The sequence below is a fragment of the Coturnix japonica genome, chromosome 13 (genome assembly GCF_001577835.2).
Source record: "Coturnix japonica isolate 7356 chromosome 13, Coturnix japonica 2.1, whole genome shotgun sequence".
NCBI lineage: Eukaryota > Metazoa > Chordata > Aves > Galliformes > Phasianidae > Coturnix > Coturnix japonica.
The window spans coordinates 9,274,547-9,299,686 of record NC_029528.1 but is presented as its reverse complement, the minus strand read 5'-3'; the positions used below and the strand labels follow the sequence as shown (position 1 = coordinate 9,299,686).

The window sequence follows — 25,140 nt, the reverse complement described above, 5'->3', positions numbered from 1 at the left end:
TAAGCTCAATATTCCTCTGTTCAACCAATTTTCTACCTATAATTATTCTAACATACACACATTTCTAACAGTTTCCCTAAAATGAAAGATGAGAAAAACAAAGCCATCAGATATACTTGAAACCTATGTGCACCCTGAGTACACAAGTTAAGAGGCTGAATGCCTGCATAACCAAAACGAGATGTGACTATTTATGCAACTAATTGCAGTGCTGCGCGTAATGGAGTTTAGATACAAACTGATGGAAGTCCCACTTCAATGCTTCACGAGACGATAGTACCCACAGCTCTTCCCCCTAACTTAATATGGCTGACAACAGAAATCAGTAAAACCTGAACACAGGAAGGAGGAGCTAGAGAGTATGAGATTGAACAGGTGTAAATCAGGAAGAGCCTACTGGTACTATCCAGGCATCTGAGAATGTGGGATAAATTTTCCCTAACTTCATTTACTCCATTTTAAAATAACCTTTTGGTTCTGGCTTCACACCTCCCAGTGACTAACACATCCTAGTCCTTGAGGGCTATGCTGGCTTGGTGACTGGAGCAAAAATAGAAAATCAGAAAGGATGACTGTGACTCGGTTATTGAAAACTCTGTCACCTCTATTTCTGTCATGCCATAGCTGAATATTTGAGATTTGTGCTGAGTTATGGGCAGAAGCAAATAAGAATTGTTTGAGTGAAAGCTCCATAAGATTGGATGGACTTTCTGAAGTGACTACCTGTCGGTTAGAAAATCCTGTCAGAATAAGACAAAGATGGAAAAATGAGGCAAACTGTTAAAGACAAACCATCCTGTCTGTTTATCGTATCTGAGGCAAGCCATTCAGAGTTGTCAGCTTCTTTATCTCCCCACAGAACATTCTAATGTGACTCAAATGTTTTCGAAAGTCACAGACTAAGCCATAAACTACGTCTCAGCCAGAGGAGTCCTGTGTCAATAGTAATGGGAACTGCTAAGAAAAGTGATGGACTTGCCGGGTGGTTTTCCCACATCATTTGTTTCTTCTTTTTTATCTGAATTGAATTTAAAAGTCCAAAAACCAGATATAAAAGAGTTTTTAAAGTAAAAACAAGACTCTCCTTCATTTGAATTAGATATACAGAGAAATTCCAAATGAGCTTATTGAAAATGGAAAAAGATATAATAGAGCAGTCATTTATGATAAGGAAAAAGCTATGGAAGAGAAAGGAAAAAGAGTCCGGGGCTACAATAGTCAAAAAACACATTAAGATATGGAATGTGACACTGTAACAAATAAAGTTGTTTGGTCTTTTTTTGTTTTTTTTTTTTTTTTTAATGGGTGCATATATCAGATTAAACTTTTAATTAGATACACAGGCATTGCAAGAATGATCAATAAACAGCAATTCAACAAGCTGCACAGTACCCATGACTCTGATAAGCCAACATCTGTAAATTCCATTTTACATTCTTTCTGTTCTGTGTTTTGCAGAGGTAATCAGGGTGGTGCAACAGAGATTTTTTGTTTCTCATAACTGATAAACAGTATAAAATTGCTAATTAAATATTTATCTTGTTCTGCGTCTACATAAATAGATGTGGGTCTGATTTATGCTTTCTCTAAAAAACATGGTCAGGGCTTTTGTTTCATGGAAGAGGATAAATTTATAGTCTTTTATCTTAATGCTGTATTAATGAATTGAACTGTTGGCAGGCACACGGTCTCACAGCACTCCAAAAGACCAGGAGCCATTTCTCATATTTTTTCATAAAGTCAAGATATGGTATGACAGACACATAAAATATTAGAAGATATTTACCTCTGTTAGAAAACATACCTGGCATTAAAAAATGGCAGTATGTGGGTGCTTAGGGATTGTCTGAAACTGTTCTTGTTTCCAATATGTGCTAATGTCAGGGAGAATGTTAAGTCTGAAAACTGACAAACTTCCTGTTTAAAGATATTGATCCTGTGAATAGCTACAAGATAGTAGACTCTGCATTTGGTTTTTGAACATACTTTGTACTCAGCTTTGTGGAGGAGAAAATGTTGATGTGATCTGTAAGACAGAGAACCCACCCCACTGTGTCTTAAGTTGCTCTGTGAATCTTAATTGTTCTCCTGATAAATTCACAGGGTATTTATCTCAATATCTTACGTTTTTTGGTTTTATTTTTGAAACGAATGCTATACTACTTCCTTTCACATTCTTAATAAAAGTATATTCTCCATGGGCAGTGAAAAACTTAAAGCAGTAAGCAGACACAACACACTGAAGTGATGTTTGCTGCTTCAAAGGAAACCCACAAGCCCAAGCTAATATCCTTAACACCCTTAAAATATCTTTAAAAATCGTTAGCATTTTATTCTCATTATAAATATTCTTTTTGCTTCTGTAAAAAGAGAGCACCAATGAGTAAATCACATTTCTTTTCTTTCCTTCTGCCATTTGAACTCTCCCTTACCTTAAATATTCAAGATTACTCACATAAACCACTTCTAAACAGTACCATATCCAACATCCAACCAACATCCAACATCCAACATCCAGGATTCAAGCCGACTTCAGTGACAGCTGTTCTACTGTGCCAGCTGCTCGGAAGCACTCCTAAGCACCTAAAGTATATCTGCACAGTTGTCCTCCATTCAAACACTTTTTCTATCATCTGGTTCATAACGGTTTTTAATAACTATGGACCCATTCCTGTGACAGCAAAGTGATATGAAGTTCCATGGCACATTAACAGTATAGGCAAGATGGAAGGGAATTTATCACAAATCATATACCAAAAAGAAGTGATACATATTAGAGTCTTTCTGGAGGTTTCCCACATGTGAAAGCATGGTTTGCTCCAACGTAAACTTCGCTTTAGAAAGGTCAGGTAAGGATAAAAAGAATTAATATACAGGGACTAGAGAATAAGGGATAATGTGGAACCTTACAAGCACTGCAATGAAACCGAATGCAATGTAATTGCAGAAGCACAGATGCTAAAGGCAAGAGTGATTTTCTAGAAACAAAATTTTGTAGATATAAAAGAACAGTGCATTTAAGGAAATTATTTGTCCATTAAAGAGCAAGAAAATACTATGAATAATAAGAAGAATATTAGGAACTTGGTTTGAATATTAAAATAACCATTTATGGCAATCTTGAATATAATAAATTTATGACAAAATAAGCAAAAAAAAAAAAAATGTGTACTTACAATTATTTTAGCAAGAGGAAAAATGAATATTAAAGATTTTTAGAAGTTTTTGTCATAGTGAATATGCATATTTAAATTATTGGTTTAAATAAATGTTTTACTGTGCTATTTAAGTAAAAAAACTTCAAGTAATTTGGTAATAAATTAAAGGTTCCATGTGTACCTAAGTCTTTCAATGGCAGTGTCAAAGTAACTCCGGTAACCTGTAAATTGGTCAGCATAGCACTGGCACTTGTTTTTCAGTCTGATGCTTCAATAATAGTCCTTTTTCCTGTTCAAAAAATGCATTTGTAGTCCAGTAATTTTAAGGTAATTTCTTTATTTTGTTCCTTTGGTCTTTCCTTATTATCTTCATGCTTTGTGTTTCTCTGAAACAAGTTCAGGAAGGATATTTGAAGGTGATGACAATTTAATGTTCATGATTTCTACAGTGTAGGGATAGCTTATTTGAAGTAAGTTTGGATTTGCCTTGGGCACATACGTGTCCTAAATAAAAAAAAAACATATGTTTCAAGGTCTGTGCTTGCGCAACTAAGTCCCTTCAGTTTGTAAGCACACTTTTGAGCTTCTTGATCTCATATCATTACACTGCTTTCTCAGCAACCTACTTCTCTAAGTTATTGTTTAGTTTGGGGAGGTTGTCACTGTATTTGAATAGACGTACATGTATATCTTTTCCAGTCAGACTTACAAGGTTTTGTATCACAACTATCAGAGTCAGGTGCAATGCTCGGAGTTAATAATACTCAAACTCAGGCAAATATCTGACTTAAAAAGAAAACTAAATAACATAAAACCTCTACATTTAAAGACAGCTTTGGTGTTTGGTTTTTTTGTTTGCTTGTTTGTTTGTTTTTGGTTTTTTTTTTTTTAAATGTCAAATAAAACATAAGAAACAGAAAGAAAATAGATCAAAGTGGCAAATGAAAATGTGTGCAGTACATAAAAACTTGGAACACTCTGAATTACCTTATGAATATAAAAGGTCTATTCATTTTTAGATATATGTGGTCTGCAATTCCATAAAACAATTGTAACAACACATTCTTAAAGAGAAACACAACAGAGTAACATTGAGCATGGTAGTAGCTTTCAAATATTCATCATTATCTATTTTTGTAAGCATTAACCCCCTCATTTTTATTGTTAAAATAAATTCTTAACTGTAAATAGCAACTTTCAACATTGCCTTTTTATACAAGACGTAATTGTCCTCATTTTGATGTACATTACAGAAGCTATAAATATGGCACTTATCTCAAAATGTGATACAGTCTATTAAGTGAGCTCTTCGCTGTTTTCAGAAGACTGCATAATTAAAGCCAAAGAGCTGCAGGATAAAATTTATGTAACAATACTTTCTTGTCTCATGACCTACATAGAAGAATCTTAAAACATTTTTCAAGACTTAATGCATAAAGTATCACAACATTCTTTTTGTGCCCTGATGCTGGTGACTGGAAATGACCATGGAGCTAGTTATCAAATTGCTGCCTGTTCTTGTATGTGGTTCTAAGAATGGAGAAAATTACTATTAAAAAAAACAAAAACAAAAACAACCCACAAAACCACAAAAAAATTTATTATAAATAATGTGTTCTTGTTGACTGTAGCTCATCATTACTTCTCTTTGAACCTTGAGAATATGACTTTGAAGAGCAAGTAGAGTTGTATTATATTTAACAACATCCATATACAGTTGCTTACATTCTGTGAGTGTGTGGGTTAAAAAAACCAAACAACTCTTCCCTTGTACAGCTCAAAAACCTAAAATAAGCCTGTATGTTGCCCTTTCAAATTACAGACAGCAGTAACTATTTGACTTTAACATTCCTTCTCTAGTTATCCACTAGTTATATTACTGTTGCAAACATTTGTTCTGGAACAGAGCTGCCAAATATAATCAAAAGAGGTAAAAATCACAAATTAAAGCACCAATGTCTTGGAACTGTATATCTTAAATAAGTGATTAGGATAACTTATTAGAGTGCACCGTCACTCTCCTGCTGTTTGTAATAGAGCTAAGGGTCTGAGCAATGAAAGAAGAGCTCATGAGAAACATCATTTATCTTCATTCTGGAAGAAATCTCACTTTTGAAGAAAAGCAATTAATTCTAATTTTGCTTATTATTATTTTAAAAAACAGACCTTCCAAGAACTGAATGACTAGACATAGCAATGCAGCAGGAAAATAGTATACTTTCAAGCATGGGCATAGGAAATCTGTGATTTCCCTTAATTAGACAGTGTGCATGCAGCAGAGAACTTTGTTGGGAGAATGTTTTACTAGCAAATAGGAAAAACTAATTATGGATCTATAAGTCAGAGAAGAAAAAGAGAAAAACCTTCTGAATTCTGGAATATGGAAACATAACATTTCTGCCAGCTCACGAAATAGCTCATTTTATGAGTGGAGATCCAATCCCAGCCATACACCATAAAGTAAAGGCACTGAAGTACACTCCCATCCCAGAGAGGAAAAGGAAATCCATATCAGAACATAGTTTCATCCATCACAGTAGCACTGTTTCAGAGCTTGGCAATGATGGAGACTATCAATGAGTGACCTACCAGCTGGCTGATCTACAATAACCATGCCATTAGATGTGGTAATGCCTGATCCATGCAGAAGAATAAATCATTTAGTCCTTGCAGTATAGCTACCACAGCTCCTGGACATTACATTCCAAACCAACTCAGAATAAAGCTACTCCAAGCAGACATCCCTGCTGAGCTTGTCAGCTTTGGAGTCCATCAGGATTAGCCACATCCCAGATATAATGCTGGGGTGAAGAAACCTCTCCTTCTTATCTCTTTCCTTGTGGCCTACCCTCTTCCTTGTGGTCACTTCCTGAAAAGTTTAAAATGGATTTTCATTTCACTGCATGATAGGAGATTTTACATATGGAGATTTAAATATAACAAATGAATAGTTCTGTGAGCAGAAGGCTTATTTTGTACCAGTTTGGATCTTGTGGCAGAATTCCCTACTGTCTAATGAACATGTAAATGCCAACTTAGCTTTTTCAGCAGCTGAAGCATTCCTCACAGGTGTTTGCTCTGTTTCTCTGGAGTATGATGAGAACCAAATTCATGCTTTAACCTTTCCTTGGAGAAGAAATGTATTGAGCAGTGGATGGTGAGCAGCACTGCAACATTATGTGACAACCTCACCGATCCCTCTACATGTATTTTTACACCTTGCAGCTTCTGCTTTAATAGTCATAATTGACCAGTGTGTTCAGAATTATAAATGTGAAGGTCCTGACATAGTATAACCTTGATTTCTCATACAGGAACAGGATAAAAGGTAATATGCATCTCTTCATATTACCAAGAACTTAAACAATATCAGTTTTGAGGCTCTAAAAAATGTCTATTCGCTCTTTGTTTCATTTTTAATTAAATTTCACAAGCCATTGTAATTTCAGCCCCCAGATGGGACTCAAGGTCTATGAGCAAAAATGCTGCAATGAGAATACTGGGAATTGAACTGAAACCAGGCAACAATTGAGAGCCTTCTGGAAATCTGAGTTTGCAGCCTAATCTTTGTAGGTTGAAAAATGAAAATCATTTTATGCTCAGCTCAGATAAACAATTCATAATGTAGTGTTTGTGTGATCAAAGAAATAGTAATATTCAAATAGTTGCTGAATGTTTGCATGAAAATTTTCTAGCGGACATAAAGAAATAAATCGAAAATGAGCAATATCTGTCTCTAATACCTCTGAATAAAAAGGAAATTCAGCTGAAACTAAAGTGAGAGTCATATAGAGAGTCTACCCTTCAGACTAGATTAGGTTAATGAAAGGACTTTCCATCTCTACTAGGTAAAATCAAAGACAAATGTATGATAATTACTAATTTTCTCATCTGAATGAAGTACCACAGGTACTACCCAAGCACAAAATTTGTAAGACATGACATAAAACTAAACATAAATGAATAAGTAGCCATTCAGAAAAGCGCAATAAGGACTAATATTTTAATACGGTAAAGTTGTAATTCTGAGGAATATAAACTGGAGGGATAAAAACTTCTTTTCTTCTTGATATAATTTCTTTTATAGCAGAATCTCAGTCCACACTCAGGATTGCTAACTCATGGTAGTACAACTAAGCAACAAACTGCATCATGTTCAGCTGCCTGGAGAACTTCCTTTACACTTGTGTTCATACTTCCAAACATTCACACTCCTTGGCAGGAAAGAATCTACATCATACAACAGACTTTTCAGTGATAAGACATCAATCATCTTCTTTTGAACTTATTCTACTACTATAAATAAAAAAAGAAATGTTTAAGATTCATGCAGCTGGGAACCCTTTGAGGTGCTATTTGAGAACAAGACTGCTGTCTTTTCCACAGTAAAAGCTAGTCTAAAAAATAAAATAATAATAAAAATAAAAAGACGGACTTCTTTTGAAGTATTTTAAATTCTCACTTAGCTCCACTTCCTCTCCCAGCTGCTGCATGCGCATAGAAAAGGTGAGGTGCTGGAAGGGCGTGGGGTTAATACAGCTGAACCCATAGGGCAGACTGCTGCTGATACAGCCTCTGGTACAGAGCATTACTGTGTTTGTGGGGTGGAAGTGATGATTTCCCAAAGGAAACTGGATGGCATTGCCATTGCCATATACCTTTCATGAGACTCATAAATCCCTTACAAAGCAAACATTGCTTTCCTAAGCATAAGGACTTCTTGTTACAATTTTATTATTTCATCCTTGTAGTAAATGGTGTAACTTCAAGTGATCAGAAGTACTCCATAGCAAGCTATCCCTGTGAGATAGAAATGACCGCTGTTTCATTTCTGCATGTAGCCTAACATCTCATCCCTCAAGTATTTTATGATAGCACCCTCCACAGAAAGATAAATGAGAAAAACAATGGGTGACTGGGGCGTGTTGAAGATTTTCTTGTGCTTAGACCAAGTTGCTGCCTTTTCTTTCTATGGAGTTACAAACACAGCAGCTATTTTTCTAGGAAACAGTCTGGTAGACTTTAAGAGACCTAGCTTCCAGCAACTACAACACCTATATGTAGGGTATGATCTAGCCCACGTGGCAAAGGGCAACTCAGAGGTGAGTGTCCTACAGCTTTCCAAATGCAACCTTCTCTGTATCCCACACAGCATTTTAGTTCCAGTATCGTCAGCATTTTTAAAAGGTTTATAGTAGGTATCATTTTCAAATGTTTTAAGAGGAAAGTTTTAGGAAGACACAACCCATAGGAATCACAATGTTATAACCTTACATTTTGGAAAAGATTAAGAGTTTGTACTTCGTGATCTGAAAACACACAGTGTGATGGTATTCACTCCCAAGGGAACCTGTTCTGTTGTAGCCATGAACATTATCCTGAATACGTCTATTTGAGAAATAAATAGATCCTCCAAAGTATCCTCTTGAAGAGGGCAAGTCATTAAAATACCTTATAGGATTTGAACTAGTGTGATTACACACATCTAGCTCTACCTTTATCCCTGCAAAGCTTGGTAACTTCAAGATGGTATCTGCAGTCTCTAAAGAATTTTTTTTTCATCCTAAGCTTGATCTCTTTGACTTCAAACAGTGCTACTAGTTATAAATTATTCATGTTTCAGAGCTATATCTTCTGAGACATGATCTACAAACTAAGCATTCTCTTCTCTTCATCTCCATTCTTCCCACCAGGCCTGTTGCATTCAGACCTGTGGCCTACCTGATGCTCATGCTAGGTAGTAGAGGTAATTTTAGAACACTGTCTCACTGTTTACCATTTTCCATTTTCTCGGATGATTTTTTAGTTCCTTGCATCAATGCATGATACCCACTTACTGAACTCTATGTTTGTCTGTTATTTTAACCACATCCTAGTTTGTTCTGCTCAGTGCCTTTATTTCTTCTTGTTCTCTGATAGCTGCAGAGATTCTGGATTTGACAGTTTTCCTTCCTCCATGGATTTTATTTTCTACCTAATGTCAATTACATCCCCATAAAAAGCTCAAGAGGTTAAAAATATACCCAGACATTTGCTATATCCTTTCTTAGCATATCAATAACTGCTCTGTTAGAGCTAGTTATTTCCATTCCATTTCCTCACCAATCACACTTTGGACTAGTTTGCAACACCTACTTTTGTCAGCGTATGTTTCTGCTGTGACATTAGCTGTGATTGTGAACAAGATTAATTTGCACATTGCTGAAAGCTTGCACCTGGTTTCCGTGAGACAAAATGCTCAAGAAACCAGAAACAATTTGGAATCTGTTCTCAGAGCAGTCACTGTCCTCAGGCAAATTGATAGCAGGGGAATGACTGCTACTGTTTACCTCTTAAGCACTCATCCACAGTAGCCTATTCAGAGGAACATCTCAAATTGGAATACTAATGTGTTTGTGGTATTTTTAATTAAAAATGTTCCAATTTGTCATTAAAAATAATATGATTGAAAATGTCTTATTTTTAATATTTCTAGATGTGAAATCTGAAGTAGCAAATTACTCCAGGTAGGCTGGCAGTCTCTTATAGCAAAAAATTGGATTTATCTACTTACATTCAAAAAAGAAAATGTGTCTCAAATTCTTCCATATTCCTTATTGGAAAAAATGCAGTTTTCAGGTCTATAATTTCCCAAAACATACACATGAATGGGAGCAGTCTTACCTGACATAGCAGGTTTGCATGTATGGAGAGATATAAGCACAGTTTATGTGGTAGAGAATGTTCTTATCTGAGTTAGTAGATGCTCGGAAAGAAGGTAAAGCAACAGGTTATCCTGAGACAAAAAACGCTGTAATCTCCATGCCTTGAACAGACCATGCAAGATAAAGAAAGCTGTATTGGTCTTCTGAACCAATATGGACCAATGGAAGTCCATAATAGCCACATTAAGCATATCTTCAGGTTTTCTATCCTTCAGATGAGAAAACTGATTTCTTTCAAGTCTCACCTGTTCTCTTAGTTCAAAAAGTGCTTTTCTAACCAATCTGAACTGTTAATTCTGCTATGAAGTGACACGAGCCAAATTGCTATGAAACAAGCTCAAATTTATGTATGAAGATATGTCTACATTGGCCAAATAGAACATATTCCCCCCAGAATGTGCAATCTCAAAGTATGAACTCATCATAGTCCACATTAATTTCTAGTAGTATTTGCACAGTTTAAATGCAACCAAACTCATTTTAAAATGAGAGTTAATCATAATTCAGCTTCAATTCCAGACAGTCACATACTACAATAAGAGGAAAAAGCCAAGTGCACTCCTGTGCAGCTTCACAAATGCCCTAAGATCATCTGTATATAGAAACTACTACTACTGCCTGTGGGTGTGGGACTCAGAACTGAAGGAACTTTCTATGTTGTGTGCATAGCAATGACATAAAATACTAGTTTTCCTTTTTCTCAGTCATTCCCATTAAATATTTTCACCTAAGTTCAAAGTAGAATCAGCCAGATGTTGTTCAAGCATACAGAGTTCAAACATTCCAAAACCTCCATGGGAAGAGAAATGGGTTAGGAGAAGAGAAACAGCTGTCTTATAGCCCTGAAGTTGTTTATTGAGGGTGCTGGACCTGAGATATCTTACTTGTTGCTTCAGTGTTCTAACTAAGAATTCACACAACCTGAGATATTGTTGGTCTGTGCTGCCTTTCAAGAATTCGGTTTATTTCTTATTATGTATTAGAGTTAGGTTCTTGTGCTCAAAGTCATCTTCTCTTATTACTGAGCTGCCTTAGCTCTCTGAAGCCCCTGACATTTGGTAGCTGATCACACTGAGCTCTGAAGAAAGTTAGTTTTGATCTGTGCTACTTTTGTTCCTTGATGTTCTGCCTTCCAGGATCTCATAGCTTGGCGAATTTTAGTTTTTTCTTGGTTACTTAGAATGGTTTCCTAGGGGTTTAAAATTAAATATTTGCTGATGAAATCTTCTAAAATATTTAAAGGATGACAAAAATAAGTGAAATTAAGGTTCTAAAATAAATATACTGCTGAAAGCCAAGCAATAAAGCATGTTGTGTTCCTCCCAGCATCCCTTGGGCTTTTTGTTTATCGTACTGTCTTTCTAGTGATCTCCCTGTGCATCCAGTGGAAGAAATGCTGGTGTTCAAGTGGTACTTTCTTTTATAAATATTTCTTTTGCTGGGGGGTTAAGACAGAATGAATCTGTGAAACCCATAGCTTCCCTGCAGAACTTTGCCTCCATGCACTCATGTCTTCTCTCCTCTGGAGAGGAAAAAGAAGAAAACATCAAGTGTTGTTGCAGCCCCAGGTTATGTAATACTGTCTCTTGGCTCTGAAAATAACTGGAAACATCAAGAGAAAAGATTAAATGTACTGTATCCTCAAATTCCTCTTCTCTCAGAATGAAAGGCCTTCAGAGGAATTCCAAAATGACCTTTGCCATGCAAGACAATTTAGGAAGATTTAAAGCAAACCCATGAAGCACTGCTGTATAAACTACATTAGTCCTGTGCAATCAATTCAGCAAGCAGAACATGCACAAAGCTTGTTAAACAGTGCTAATTTCAGGGTGTTCGTTAACAAGCCTGTAAGTCTGTTATTCAGATTGGAAATATTACATCATTCAATCTTCTACAGCTCATTTTATTTTCTTCTATATTTCCATTGATTTGTTATTTTTATTCTATCTTCTTCATGAAATAGGCTTGCAACTAGTTTTCTACCATTTCTGAAATTCTGAGAAGTCCAAAGGAGGGTACATAAATGCATGATAGGATGTGAACCTTCCTATTCAATCATGAGTAGTTCTGCCCATAGATTCATTCACTGACCACATCAGAGCTCTAAAGCGTAATGTCAGCTGGGATGAGAAAGTCTTACAAGTTAGCCCACCTAAGATCTGATTTACTTTGGGATCTTTTTGTCTCCCTTGCTTGACCATTGGGTTGATTTGTTCTCACAGGTACTTAGGTACACAGGTAGTTATCTCCTGTGTTTAAGAGAAGCCAGAGTTGGATACTGCCAGAAAAACGTGTATACCAGGGATCTATGATCTGGATACATTGAAATGAATTAAATACAATAAACCGTATTTCTTATTTGTTGACATTGCTGATCTCGCTGCATCTCAAAACCTTTCTTATAGCATGGACATGTCAAATATTCATTTTTTTATTCATAATTGAGTCCTTGCTTTAAATACATGTGGAACTATCAGCTCTTGGAGTGTCATTTTATTATTTATTTATTGAAGTGGACAGGCTTCACTTGGTCATTCAGAGAACCAGACAGGGGCACAGGATGCCTGTCTGTGCCAGGCATAGCAAGTTTTATAGCAGAACAGCATCCAAACTGCTTATGTTACTTGGAAATTGTGGCTATCTGCTTTCTCATTTTACTCGAAATATTGTTCAGCCTCACATTTGCTCATCTATTTGTTCCTATTTCCAACCACAGTACATCAGACAAGTTATTTAGAAACCCAACCTCTTCTAACTGCCCAGAGATGAGATGCTGAGCTGGGCTAACACTTCCTGGGGAAGAGAGAATTTGGAAAGGGAGCAGAAGGTTCTTTAATTTGCAGATTATTTACACACTGGCACTTAATGACTCCCTCACAGCAGTTGCAATCTATTACATCATGCTGCTGCCACATCTGAACACTAATCCCGCACAATAAAAATCCTCCTGCATTTGCCAATGCCACTGTACTAGTTTACCTGACTTCTAACAAATACCCAAAAACAAATGCAAAAACAAAACATCTCCAACCAGAAAAAAAACAAACAAGCAAACATATAAATTAAAAACAACAACAACAACAACTAAAAAGGCTCTGTATCATACATTTTTCTTTCAAAACTGTAGCATTTGTGGACAGAGTCACAGAAACATACAGAATTTTGCCTCCATTCATGCACAGCAATATTTTTCAGCAACAAAATTTGTTAGGGTGAAGCGTATCTCTGTGAGTTCAAAGGGAAGGTGGGAACAACAATAATAGATTTTAATTACCACCTAGAGTCATTACATTCTTTCCTTCTATAATTAGAAACTAATGAGAAGTGGAACAACTCTGTCAATCAGAGAAAACAGCACAGAACAGTGGAACGAGCGGCCAGGGACCAAAAGAAACTCAGAACTGTGGTCAGAAAGTCACGTCATGCATAATGACATTCCACTTGGTTGGATATCTATAACGATTCATCTCATTTTGCAGGAATTTCATCAGCTGGGGTTGTCATTTCACACAAACACAAATTCCAGCTCCTCTCCCCTGATCCTGCTGGAAATCAAGGTGTTTGACGTCAGACACATCCACACACAGACATACATGTGTTACTCTATAAAAACAGAAAAAAAGAAGAGGAAATCTCCTCCAGCCTTCCACCCTGCTGTTCAATGTAGTTAGGATTCAGCCTTTGGAATTTAAATTGAAAACCAGGCTTGCAGCTATCTGAATCCCAGAGATAATCTTATATAAATGGACTATAGAACAAGCTTTGTGAAAGTCTTAATGTTGTTTTACCCCATTACATAATCAAGCTATAATCATGGCTTAGAAATGGATATTTAGAATTGGGGTGGAAGTCACTTAGTACAGCTGCCACGCTGGATCAGCGATGACCATGAATCGCCTTGTCCTTTATGTAACACCCAGGCACAGAAAGCACCAGCAGTCAGGTAGAAAATGAGACTGCTTCCAAGTGCTTCAAGTCTGTTGCAAGGAAATATCTACAATGCCATTGCAGATTTTCTTTCGTTCTTTGCCCCAGAGGCTAAACATTCACTGTATTTTATTTCACATCATGACTTCCTATGACACAATACTGGTATTTCACTGCTAAATCTCAGAGGGAAAGAGAACGTTGAGCAGTTTTGAAAAGGAAAAGACCTAATTATTTTCTGAAGCTGTCTGGCACTTATGCATTTCAAAAATGAGTTGATGAAAGAATCTAAAATTGTAAAGTACAGAAGAAATGAAAGGGTACCTAGGAAAGAATGAAATAATGAGAAGGGGTCATGGTCAGATATCTGTGGTACTGACTCCCCCTTTTCCCCAGAGTCTTTTATTTTACCTGTCTGTGGAAAGCAATACATCTCATAATTATCAGCTTATGATCAGCACTATGATCTGCCTTTATGAAAATTCACTCAAGTGCCCCTGTGATCAAATATTTTGGCCAAAATGATTTTACTGTGATATATGAAAAAGCATAATGCAAAGATGAGTTAATGTCATCATCTCTTCCTTTAACAAATAACCAGCCTTTGAAGCACTGTTTCCATTTGTGCAGGTCTAGGCAAACCTAAGGGCTTTCTGTTCTGAAGTAAGAAAGAAAGATCAAAAATATGTGATATTAGATGTTATACAAAAGAGAAATTTGTGTAGGTTAAATATAGATCCACACAAAAAATTCTGTGCTTAGAAAGGAATATTATGTTTTTCTTATATTGCAGTAACATCACAAGACATCTCACTGACCTCTTACCCCTAACAAAACAATAAATGCTAGCAAGAATTCCAAACACAGACCCTGTCAAGGCAAGAAAAGAGATGGAAACAAAAGCACAGAAATGAGTACACCAATCTTAAACTATTTACGTGATATTTCATTCTAGATTAAAGCTGCACTGTGCAATGTAGCCCACAGTCTGACACTGGCCTGGTTTGGAAGAGACCTGAGTCCCATCTTCTGTTGTCCCTTCTCCTGCCTGCCCTGGGGACAGCAGTCTGTTCCAATCACTACTAAGCACCAGAGCTCAGCTGCCATTGCTTTTCTGACATGAAAAAGAAAAGGATTTTCCCATGTTTTACCAGTTCTTTTTGACTGTTTGCCCTGCTGCCCTCCAGTATTTCAGAAGTGGGAGTACACATAATGGACAAGAAGTCAGTCATTTTGCAGGCAATTTAATTACCAATTAGTTATTTATTATTACCACAGAAATATTTATTATTATCATTATAATTTTTTTTAAAATAATATTGCTATCATTTTATTTATTACTATTAAAGCCCATTCAGTTCAAACTCTCCTGCCATAGGCATGGTAACCCACACCAGATCAGGCTGCCCAGGATCCCATCCAACCTGCCATTGAGCACCTCCAGGATGGAGCATCCACAGCTTCTCTGGGCAGCCTGTGCCAGTGCCTCACTGTCATCTGAACAAAGAATTTATTCTAATGACGAATCTAAATCTGCCCTCTTAGAGTTTAAAGACATTGCTGCCTGTCCCCCCCCACCAAGTTCTTTAGGCCTCTTTTAAGTACTGGAAGGCTGCAGTGTGGTCTCCCTGGAGCCTTCTCTTCTCCAGGCTGAACAAGCCCAGCTCCCTCAGCCTGTCTTCATAAGAGAAGTGCTCCAACCCTCTGAGCATCCTCATGGGCTCCTCTGGGAGAAGAATATTTGCATAAAAATGGCACCAAGCCCAGCCCTTTTTTAAAAAAAAAATGGATGCATTTAGAATCTCTTTTGGTCCCATTTGCCAATATTGTTATAATCAGTAATTGTCTAAAAAAAAATTGGATTTTTAAGAACTAGAGAGAATTAGAATCTCATGTGGATTTGGTAGGATTTAAGTATACACCTCCAGTTCAGATACTTACAGCACTGAATCAATACACAGTCAGATGCAATTCTGCCAGCTCTAGAAAAGTAACAGATGGTTTTCATATATTCTAGAAATCTGAGCACCTCAGCCAATGTCCCATTTGTGTCTGGGAACATCTTGTTTTATGCGCGGGTAAATCGTCACAGAAACCAATCAGTGACAAAGGCCTTTCAATTACCTTGAGTACTGACAGCAATGAACTGATCGCTACAATTGCTCTGTACCATTAAACTTCCATTTACCTGTTCATTCTTTAAAAAGAGAAACAAAGAAAACAATAAAAGAAAGCAGCATTAGCTGTGATCTCCTCCTCACTGAAAATGAGACCTCTGGCCATGTTAACAGTAAAAGAGAGAGAGAACAAGGATGTTTCTATTACTTATTTATGAGGAAAAGAAAATAAATTCTGCTGCTGTGGTTGTTCTTCATTAACAATTTATGCGGTTTATACACTCATTACGTGTAGCACAAAGGTGATATTCCTCTGGTAATATTTCTTTCATACAAAAATTGGTTTTATTCATACAAGTGTTGCTGTATTAACACAGCCGTAGAAGTCAGTTATGCCATTTGAGTGTTTGTATAAATCAAATGGAGAATAATCACAGCAACTGTTATGATTTAGTTTTCCATGGGCAGACACGGAAACGCTGCTCATTTCCAATCTGTGGTGACAGTGCCCTCCTGTGGCATGACTTTATTTTTTTTTTGCCTTTTTCCTATCCAGAGACAGCAGCTAAGCACAGTTTTCCATATATAATGAGCCATTTATGTACTCGTTTATAAGTTAATTGAAAAAACCTTCCATTTCTATCTATATTTCTATTTGTATGGTTTTCCAAATAAATCTTCCATTTGGTTTCTGTTTAAGATTAGGAGAGAAAATCAACAGTGGAAATCTGGGCAGCTGGTGTATGTCTGGGTCTCTATACACCATGTGGATGCTGTTGGCTGCATAAACAAAATTGTGCCTGTTAGTTACTGTATAAACAGGGACTTATGGTAAATCCCAGTGGCTAGTCATTTGAGCAGTCCTTGAAGAAGAAATGATGGCCTGTAGGGATAATTCTGGGGGAATTTGGCTCATATGTTACTATCTTTTTTTTTTTTTTTTTTTTTTTTTTTTTTTCCCCAATATTATGTAGCTACTTGATGATAGAATCCTTTTTCTGCCAGATATTGATGCATCATCAATATTCTGCTATGGAATTTATTTTCTCCCCAGATTTTTGCATTTCAAGCATGAAAAGTACAAAATCATAAGTACTATCAAGAATTACTAAAGCACTCATGAATTTTTCACACTGTTATACCCTAGTACAAATATTCAAGATAACCAAAATACTGAAGGAAATTCATGTTCAGTCCCTGTGATACAGTACTCCAGTTCCTGAGGGAGAATTGCTCCTATGCTATGGAGTCGGCACCAAGTGAAGAGCTCTTGCTCTGTATACTTTCATCACATAGAGAATTTCTGGAGATTTTAGCTATTATCCTGTCTGATGGAACAAAGAAAGTATGAGGAGAACAGAGACACCTCACTGTGTGGGTGTCCATCTCTTTTTGCTGCATCCTTCATAGCAGTGTGTGGTTTGGTAGGCAGCAGAGGCAGCACAAGGCTTATCAGAAACAAAGTCTCAGAAAAATTCCCAAGCAACTGCCTATACCTATGGACACATGGGTTGTTTTCTAATCTGTTAGAAAGATTTCCACACAAATGCCATCATGTAAAAAGGCCAGACCTTCGCTTAACTGAATTTCCTTGCTAGAAGCTCTGTATATTTAACAGGAGTGAAACACTGAATTTTATCCACTCCAAAACTATCTATGGGAATGATCTGAAATGATACATATGGGTAACTCGAATGGGTTGCCAATATAAAACCTTTAAAGCTCTTCTGAAGTTTTTTTGTAATTTAAACTGGTGGTTTAAAACAACAGAAAATGGGATCCTATAATAGTAAGGGAGAGGCAATCTGAGCTGCAAGTGTTGCTACCTGAACTATAATTAAGACACCAATTTCATGTGATGTTAGAAAGCTGTTCTTTTCTCTAGCATTTGTACAAGCTTCCAAATAGGTTTAGAGAACAAATTAGAGTCTTGTTGCCCCAGTACCTCTCACACTGCACAGTCACTTAAACATGCATTACTAATAGGTATAATTTCCCCCTCACTTTGCACAGGTATAACTGATTCCACAAGTGGGATGTAGTGAAGGATCACACCCACTGTGCTGATTAAATCAGCTAAGTGCAATGTACATCTCCCCCTGGCTGCACTTCCTGGCACAACTAATTCCTTCTATTGAACCTTTGGGAATTAGGCCAGGACATATGCACAGATGGTTCCTCAAATCAGGAATTCACTTCCCCTTATGTCTAACTGAGCCAGAATCTGAGTACTCGAATCGCTATATTACACAAGTATATGAAATGAAGTGTGTCAAGTGCCCACTCACTGTGTTGAGTCTGTGTAAATTAGAATGGCATAGCGCTGCTTGAAAAAAATCCCGCTTATAAGGGCTTACAGAAGTCATGATCATTGGGCATTGATGGAATATTGACCTCCATTTCAAAATATCTCCTGCTTTATAGATGTGAATTTAGGCCCACACAGTTTCTCTATATGTAACAAGGATTTTTGCCACTAAGAGAAATCCCTGCCTTCCAATTAGGAGCAGCATCATGGAGAAGCTTTGCCTCAAGTCAGAATCCTGCCTCACGATCTGATCTTCAGAATATAAACAGCAGGAATATGCACTTAGTAGAAAATGTGGTATGAGTATTTATACATGAATATAAGCATGATCTGAAGAACAGTTTCCCAAGGGACTGCATTCTGGTTAAAAATTTAAATAGATGTTACTGAAGAAACTGTTGAACTGATTATCATATCTGTAGACTACATCTAGCTATCTATATATACTGACATAGAGGAATGGAAGATATATACATATTCATAGGGTGGAGGGGAGAGAGAAACGATGTCTAAATATATTAAGGATGACTTGTGCTCTTCAATGTAAGAAGATTATTTTTGCCAGGGAAATACTGTATTTCCTTAACAGTAAAAAACACTAGGTATTTTCTAGACACATATAACAATGTATATAAACCATAGAATGGGTAGGACTGTAATATTTCTAGTGAAAAGCTAAAATAATCCAACCTTATCTAATTAGAGTGCCAAACATTAAGTACTTAGGTATGTCCTGTCACAAAGAAGCTGCCAGGTTACATTATCATTCATTTCCAGAAAAGTCCAGAAGTATATCAGTCTTCCAAACAACAATCTGGCAGTCTGAGAACCTCCATAGCCACAGTAGGCAACATTGGATAGAGAAGAACCAGAACTCAGGGAACAAGGATGAGGTAATAATGAAAAAAATAACAATTTACCAAGTGAGAACTAGTGAATAACACTGTGCTAAGTATCAATTCTGGTCATTTTTAACTAAAATAGTGTCTTAGCTTGACAGCTTCATGCAGGCATCACACCAGGAGTGAAAATCACCTCAGGCACAAAGATAATCTGAAAATGACATAGTGTTTTAGCTGGCCCCAACTAAAGAACAGAGAAGACCATGAATAAAGTCAGAAATAAAACAAATATGAATAAAAACAGTGCTGAGGCAAGATTCCATTTTAAGAGGTTACGGTTTTAAGTCATGAAAAGTGGGATTAAAGCAAAGTACTGCCAAGTCTATGTCTCACAGAGGGCTTAATATACTTTACCTTTTGTATGTACATTTTCTGACAACTGGTATTAGGTCCTAAATTGTACATCTTTGGTATTTCATTACTTTGAATGCTTCTGTAGCATTTTGTATTTGATCATTTCCAGAGTACATGCCTTAATTTAAACCACACGTCTTGAAGGCCAGCTGTTACATCATTACATTGCTTGTATAGGCAACATTTAGCACCACACTTCTCTGGGGCAATCTTGCTTTCCTTACTGCTTTATTTATAATTGTTCATATTACTCAAAGGCTGGAGGAAATATTGAATACATTACAGAATTATTGGCTTGCCTCATCACACAGCCTTTCCTACAATATACTGGTGAAAAATCATCAGTCCATCCCCCTTCCCAAAATCCCAACCAAGGAATATAAGTAATAAAAATTTGTCACTCTGGTTTTAATGTTATTCCTTTCTCTAGTAAGATTTCCTGAAGTAGTGGAATTTACTCCACAGCACAACATTTACAGCACTAATAGGCTTTCAGATTAGAAAGCAACATGTAATTTTAATAGAATTTACATAAACTTAATAGTTATTCAGACTGGACAACTCTGAGCTGCCGGGCAAGTTATACTGGGTGCTCAAGTCCTACTCACTTTGCAAAAATCTTAAAGCTTGTCAAGAATATAGAGGTTTATTTAGTTGAGCTTCCTGTAGAATGTTTGAGATTCTACAAGGTGTGAAAATAAGGTCTGCCAAAATAGTGCTGTGGGTTTTGCTACAAGTATCAGAAACCGACAAAAAGTGTTTCCCTTCAATATGGTTCTGCAGTGGCTAGAATTATTTACATACAGATGCATTAGAAAAGACAGGCCTTACATGAAGAAAAGTTATTAACATTTGTGAGAGAATGAAATCATCTAGAACAAATACATCACTTTCTAGATTTTAGAACACGTAGAAATATGTTATTTCTAATTGGTTAGGAAGATCAGTATTAAAAAACAAAACAAAATAAAAAAAAGCAGTAGGAATTGTGTTCAACAGTATAGAAAATTCTTCCACCTGGATTGTCTCTGGTTTGTGTAGCAAAAGCTGTGTTGGGACACTGCTGTCACTGTGTGTAAATGGACTGTCCTCAGAGAGTGTCATTGAGATGACAGAGATTTCAAAGTAATGACTCATTGCTGCAGAATGGATCAAGGCCTTCACACGTTAGTTAGCATTTTAAAAGCTCATGTGCATTACATTTTGAACAAAATATGTGTTTAATTTAAATAAGTGCATAAAATGTAAAAATATTAGTGTAATAGTTTGCGATACAAAAAACACTACTTCCATTAAAAGAAACAGCTAAATAAATCTCAGTGGAGACCAGATAATCTCCACCAAGTTTCCTAGGGAAAACAGTAAAACACTGTTTGTGAAAATCATCTAAAAAACTGAAAGACTGGAGTTACTTCCTCTTTCTGATATAAACGCATACTTGTGTGTTATTCACACCACTTGGTGCAGTTGCACACATGGTTATTGCAGAAGGAGTCTCTGCACGAAGTCTTTGCAGCACACCCCAGTCTGGGTCAGCTGGATTTACTGTTCATTTTGCCAGTATTGGTGCCAAGCTGTAGATTTGGCTCTAACACCTTTGAACAGCAGTGCTGTCTACTATACTAGATTGTGTTATTTTCTGTTCTATTGAGTAAAAGATCCTACAAGGCATGAGCGATAAAACCAACAAAACAGACAAACAGACGCGCCCAAGTACAGGACAAAAATTATGGGCAAAAAAATATGAAAGAAGAAGTTAACTAGGATCTGATATATCTGCTCAGCTACTCCCCAGGATGGTCTGCTGCAGCTGCAACTCAAAAAGAAGCAAGAACAGAGAGAAAATAACCAAATTTTATTTTGGTTCTGAGCTAATCTTTTCTAACTTTTTATGTTGTCACATATTTTTGGCTTTATATTTCCCATCTCTACTTTCTGGTAATTTGTTGATTCACTAAAGCAATACAGTAACACTGAACATGAAGACAGCCTTTTCCCTGAGACTGTTTGCTTTGAAGTAACACAACTACTGCTTTAAGTTATCTTGACAATAATGCAGAAGGGGAAAAAATAAATGGTTTTGAAAAACCCATGTTAAGAAATTGGTTGCCCAAACTGATAAAATAGACATTCTCCAGGAAGTTAGTAGATTTACTACAGAGATGAAGAATGAGGCTGACTTCAGTCCTTGTGCTCCTGGTCAATGTTGTTTAGCACATAAAATACACATGTAAGACAAGTTTATCTTATTAAGATTAAGGGGGTAATCAAACAACATCTACTTGTTGAAACTGGTTGCTCATGATCAATCAGATCTTCCTGTAAGTCCCAAATAGACAATTTGCTTTTTAAGTTTCTAGTTTCCTTATAAAGCAATGAAATTAAAAGCCAGTTAATCCCTGCTGTATGGACATTGATATTGGAGGGAAAAAAAAGGAAAAAAAATAAGCACCAGCTGAAAAATGATCTCTGAAGTTTCTTCTGTGACTAAATTCAAATGGATTCTTATGGGATAAATGAAAATTTTAATCATATCTGAAAACAGAGCTTTCTCTGTTAAGGAGCAGTACTGATCTAAGGAGAACATACATTAGCCACAGAGTCTCTTAGATATCTCCGGGAAAGCATCTTACTCTGGATTTGCAAACCCTCTTCTGTTTGAGTTTGGGAATTATCTCTGGACCACATTTCATAGAATTGCAATGAAGTATTTTGCAGCCTGGGGTTTTGCAGTTCTTTTGCAATCAAGATTTCCCAGGAGTGCTCTAATCTGAAGCAAAGATGAAATCCAGGGGTTTTTTTTTTAGCTTAGAAGAAATACATCAAAATCTGAAGCTTTGCTTTATTCCTGAATCCTGAAGAGAAGTATCTACGCATCTGCAAGATGTGATGAAGTGGTAAATTAGAAGCCTGCTGTGCTATGCAAATAGATTACCCTTGAAATCTGAAATTCAGGTTACATAAGTGAACATGCATGACTTTCATATATACTTCAGGCATAGAATAGGAAAGTCCTAGACAACATCTAGAAATTCTATGACCTTATTTTACACATTATTCTACTTCAGTATCTTTTTATTTTACAGGAGACTATGTAGTCATGTCTGTTTACTTTAACCTGAGCAGGAGAATGGGTTATTTCACTATTCAGACCTACATTCCCTGCACACTTATTGTTGTGTTGTCCTGGGTCTCCTTCTGGATTAACAAGGATGCGGTTCCAGCCAGAACATCACTGGGTGAGTTGTTTTACTTCCTTATTCTATTCAGCATTATGATGCTAAACTGACACCAGTTTCTAAATGCAAGAGGGGAGAATTTAATATAACTTCCTCCCATTTAGAATAATGTAATCACTTCCAAGGAGTAACAGCACTTAGACCATATTTCTCTCTCTTCCATTTAACCATGTCACAACCTAAGCTAGGAGTACTGGAGATCATCTCCAATAAAATCTTTTGCTTCTTTTCTGATCGCCCTTTCCGATTTTTTAATAAACATCAAAAAGAATTGAATAAATACCACAAAAGAAACAATCTCTCTGGCTGTGTGATGCAGTGGTGGAAAGTGAGGAATGTGGTACCAGCCTTCAGAGGTCAAATGTGTCCTTCAGACCACAAACTCAACTGAATTTGCCCATATCTAAAAGGGGAAATGCAATTAATCTGAATTAGCACTTTCTACACAGTTAGCAGCTCTGACAAAAATAAAGGAGCTACCAAGTTCAGCCCCCTCACACAAACCAGATGTATCTGTAAGAACTAGCAGTGCAGAAACCCAACTATGGAGATAGAAACACTGTTTTCTACTTTGGAATTAAATTGGTGCTACTTACAATTGTTTTAGTTTTTCCTTCTGCATTTTCATTTCCTCGCAGAACTACAGAACAGAGCACTGGAGGGAGGGAAAGCATTTTCATTACAGATTTCCCTTGAAAGAAATACAGGAGTAGAGGACCAACAGCCCCAAGACATAATGCTTTAAATGTTTTATTGCTTTTTTTCACTCTCTCTAAAACAAGGACATAAAATGTACTTTAAAGTATAAAACGAATAAAGGCATTCAGCTGTTATTTTTGTTTTTGCTTAGACATACAATCTAGACCAGTCTTTCTGTTGAGAACTTGACTATTCATACCTCTGAGATAAAATCAGTGGTTATGAAATTTGCCATAAAAATATGATGAATTTTAACTGTTCTGATGCATTTTTAATGTTATTTACACCATGGGACAGGGAATAGTCTTCTGAAAGGAGAAGGGAAGGTGATGCATATCCTAGTACTTCTTGGTTATGAGCTACAGTCAGTTCTGAAGACCAGAGGAGGCACTGCTGAGAGAAATCTGACCTCACAGTGTGACAACAGTATGGAGTCCTGAAAGGCTCTCTTCCAGCTTTAGTTGCAAGAAATTGCTTAAATAAGCAGCAACAGAGAATTTGTGTGGGAATTTGGGGATAGTATTTTTACTTACAACAAGAATGCATTAATGTAAGAGAAAGGAAACAAAGTCATGCTTACATGGCACATATACAAATAAACGCACAATTTGACCTTAAAATTAAATTTTCATCTGGATTACATGCTTCCTTAAGAATTTTCATAATTTCTATCATCTCATATAATGACTGCAAATGCATTTCTTACTGGCATTGTTGCCACTACTGATACAAATTCCATAAAAGAAACATCCTGAACATCATGGAAAGGTTTAGATTGGCCTATAGGGTACTTTGAACGTGACAGGTATATATTTTCTCCACCACGACCTCTCAATCTGTTACAAAAAGTTTTTTCCTTTCTAACAGTTTAAGAATTTGAGAACATAAACCCTACAACTAAATTTCTTAATTAAAAATGAATTAAGAATGCCTAAAAACAAAACTATAAAGCTAAAAAGATGAATTAAACACATTTCTTAGAATCAGAATCCATCTAATGAAAGAATTCAGCAGGGCAACGCTTGCAATGACTATGCAAAAATGATTCACACTCCCTGTTCATCCTTGAAGCTCTCACTAAATCCACATTTCCCCGCTTGGGATAGGCTGGTATTTTTGCTATCTGTCAGAGCTGTGGGCATCCTTTAGAAACAGTCAGAGAGAGAAATGGCAAGATGCCTTTGTTATGTGAACTTAAAACATTTCTGATATTTTCTGTCTGTCTACCAGGTATTACAACTGTCCTGACAATGACCACCCTAAGTACAATTGCTCGTAAATCTCTTCCAAAAGTCTCCTATGTGACAGCAATGGATCTTTTTGTGTCAGTCTGCTTTATTTTTGTTTTCTCTGCACTGGTGGAATATGGAACTTTGCATTACTTTGTCAGCAACAGAAAGCCAAGCAAGGATAAAGACAAAAAGAAGAAAAATCCAGTATGTATCTTTTTACCAGTAAGGTATAAAATTAAATTACATTCTCTGAAGGAATATTTACACCTCTCTTTATGCCTGTACTCTCATTTGATAGTTTGCTATTACATATCTACTCTTCTTCTGTATTAATGGGAATACAATCATCTACTTTGATAATAAAAACTTATATATCACAGTTGTCTAGATGCCAGAGAAACAAATTTATTAAAACAAGGACCCTTTTTGCCAAATTGTTCTACAAATAACTATCAATGAAATTATTATATTATATATATAATATATATATATATATATAT

General features: G+C 36.4%; 1 protein-coding gene across 1 annotated transcript in view; it reads left to right on the top strand.

The window, feature by feature from the left end:
* GABRG2 (gamma-aminobutyric acid type A receptor subunit gamma2) overlaps positions 1–25,140 on the top strand; it is a 68,865-nt gene that overhangs the window by 30,359 nt on the left and 13,366 nt on the right. Inside the window, exons 7-8 of the mRNA XM_015876420.2 lie at positions 22,557–22,709; positions 24,639–24,844. Coding sequence (XP_015731906.2) covers positions 22,557–22,709; positions 24,639–24,844 — 359 coding nt within the window. The remainder of the gene's footprint in view (positions 1–22,556; positions 22,710–24,638; positions 24,845–25,140) is intronic.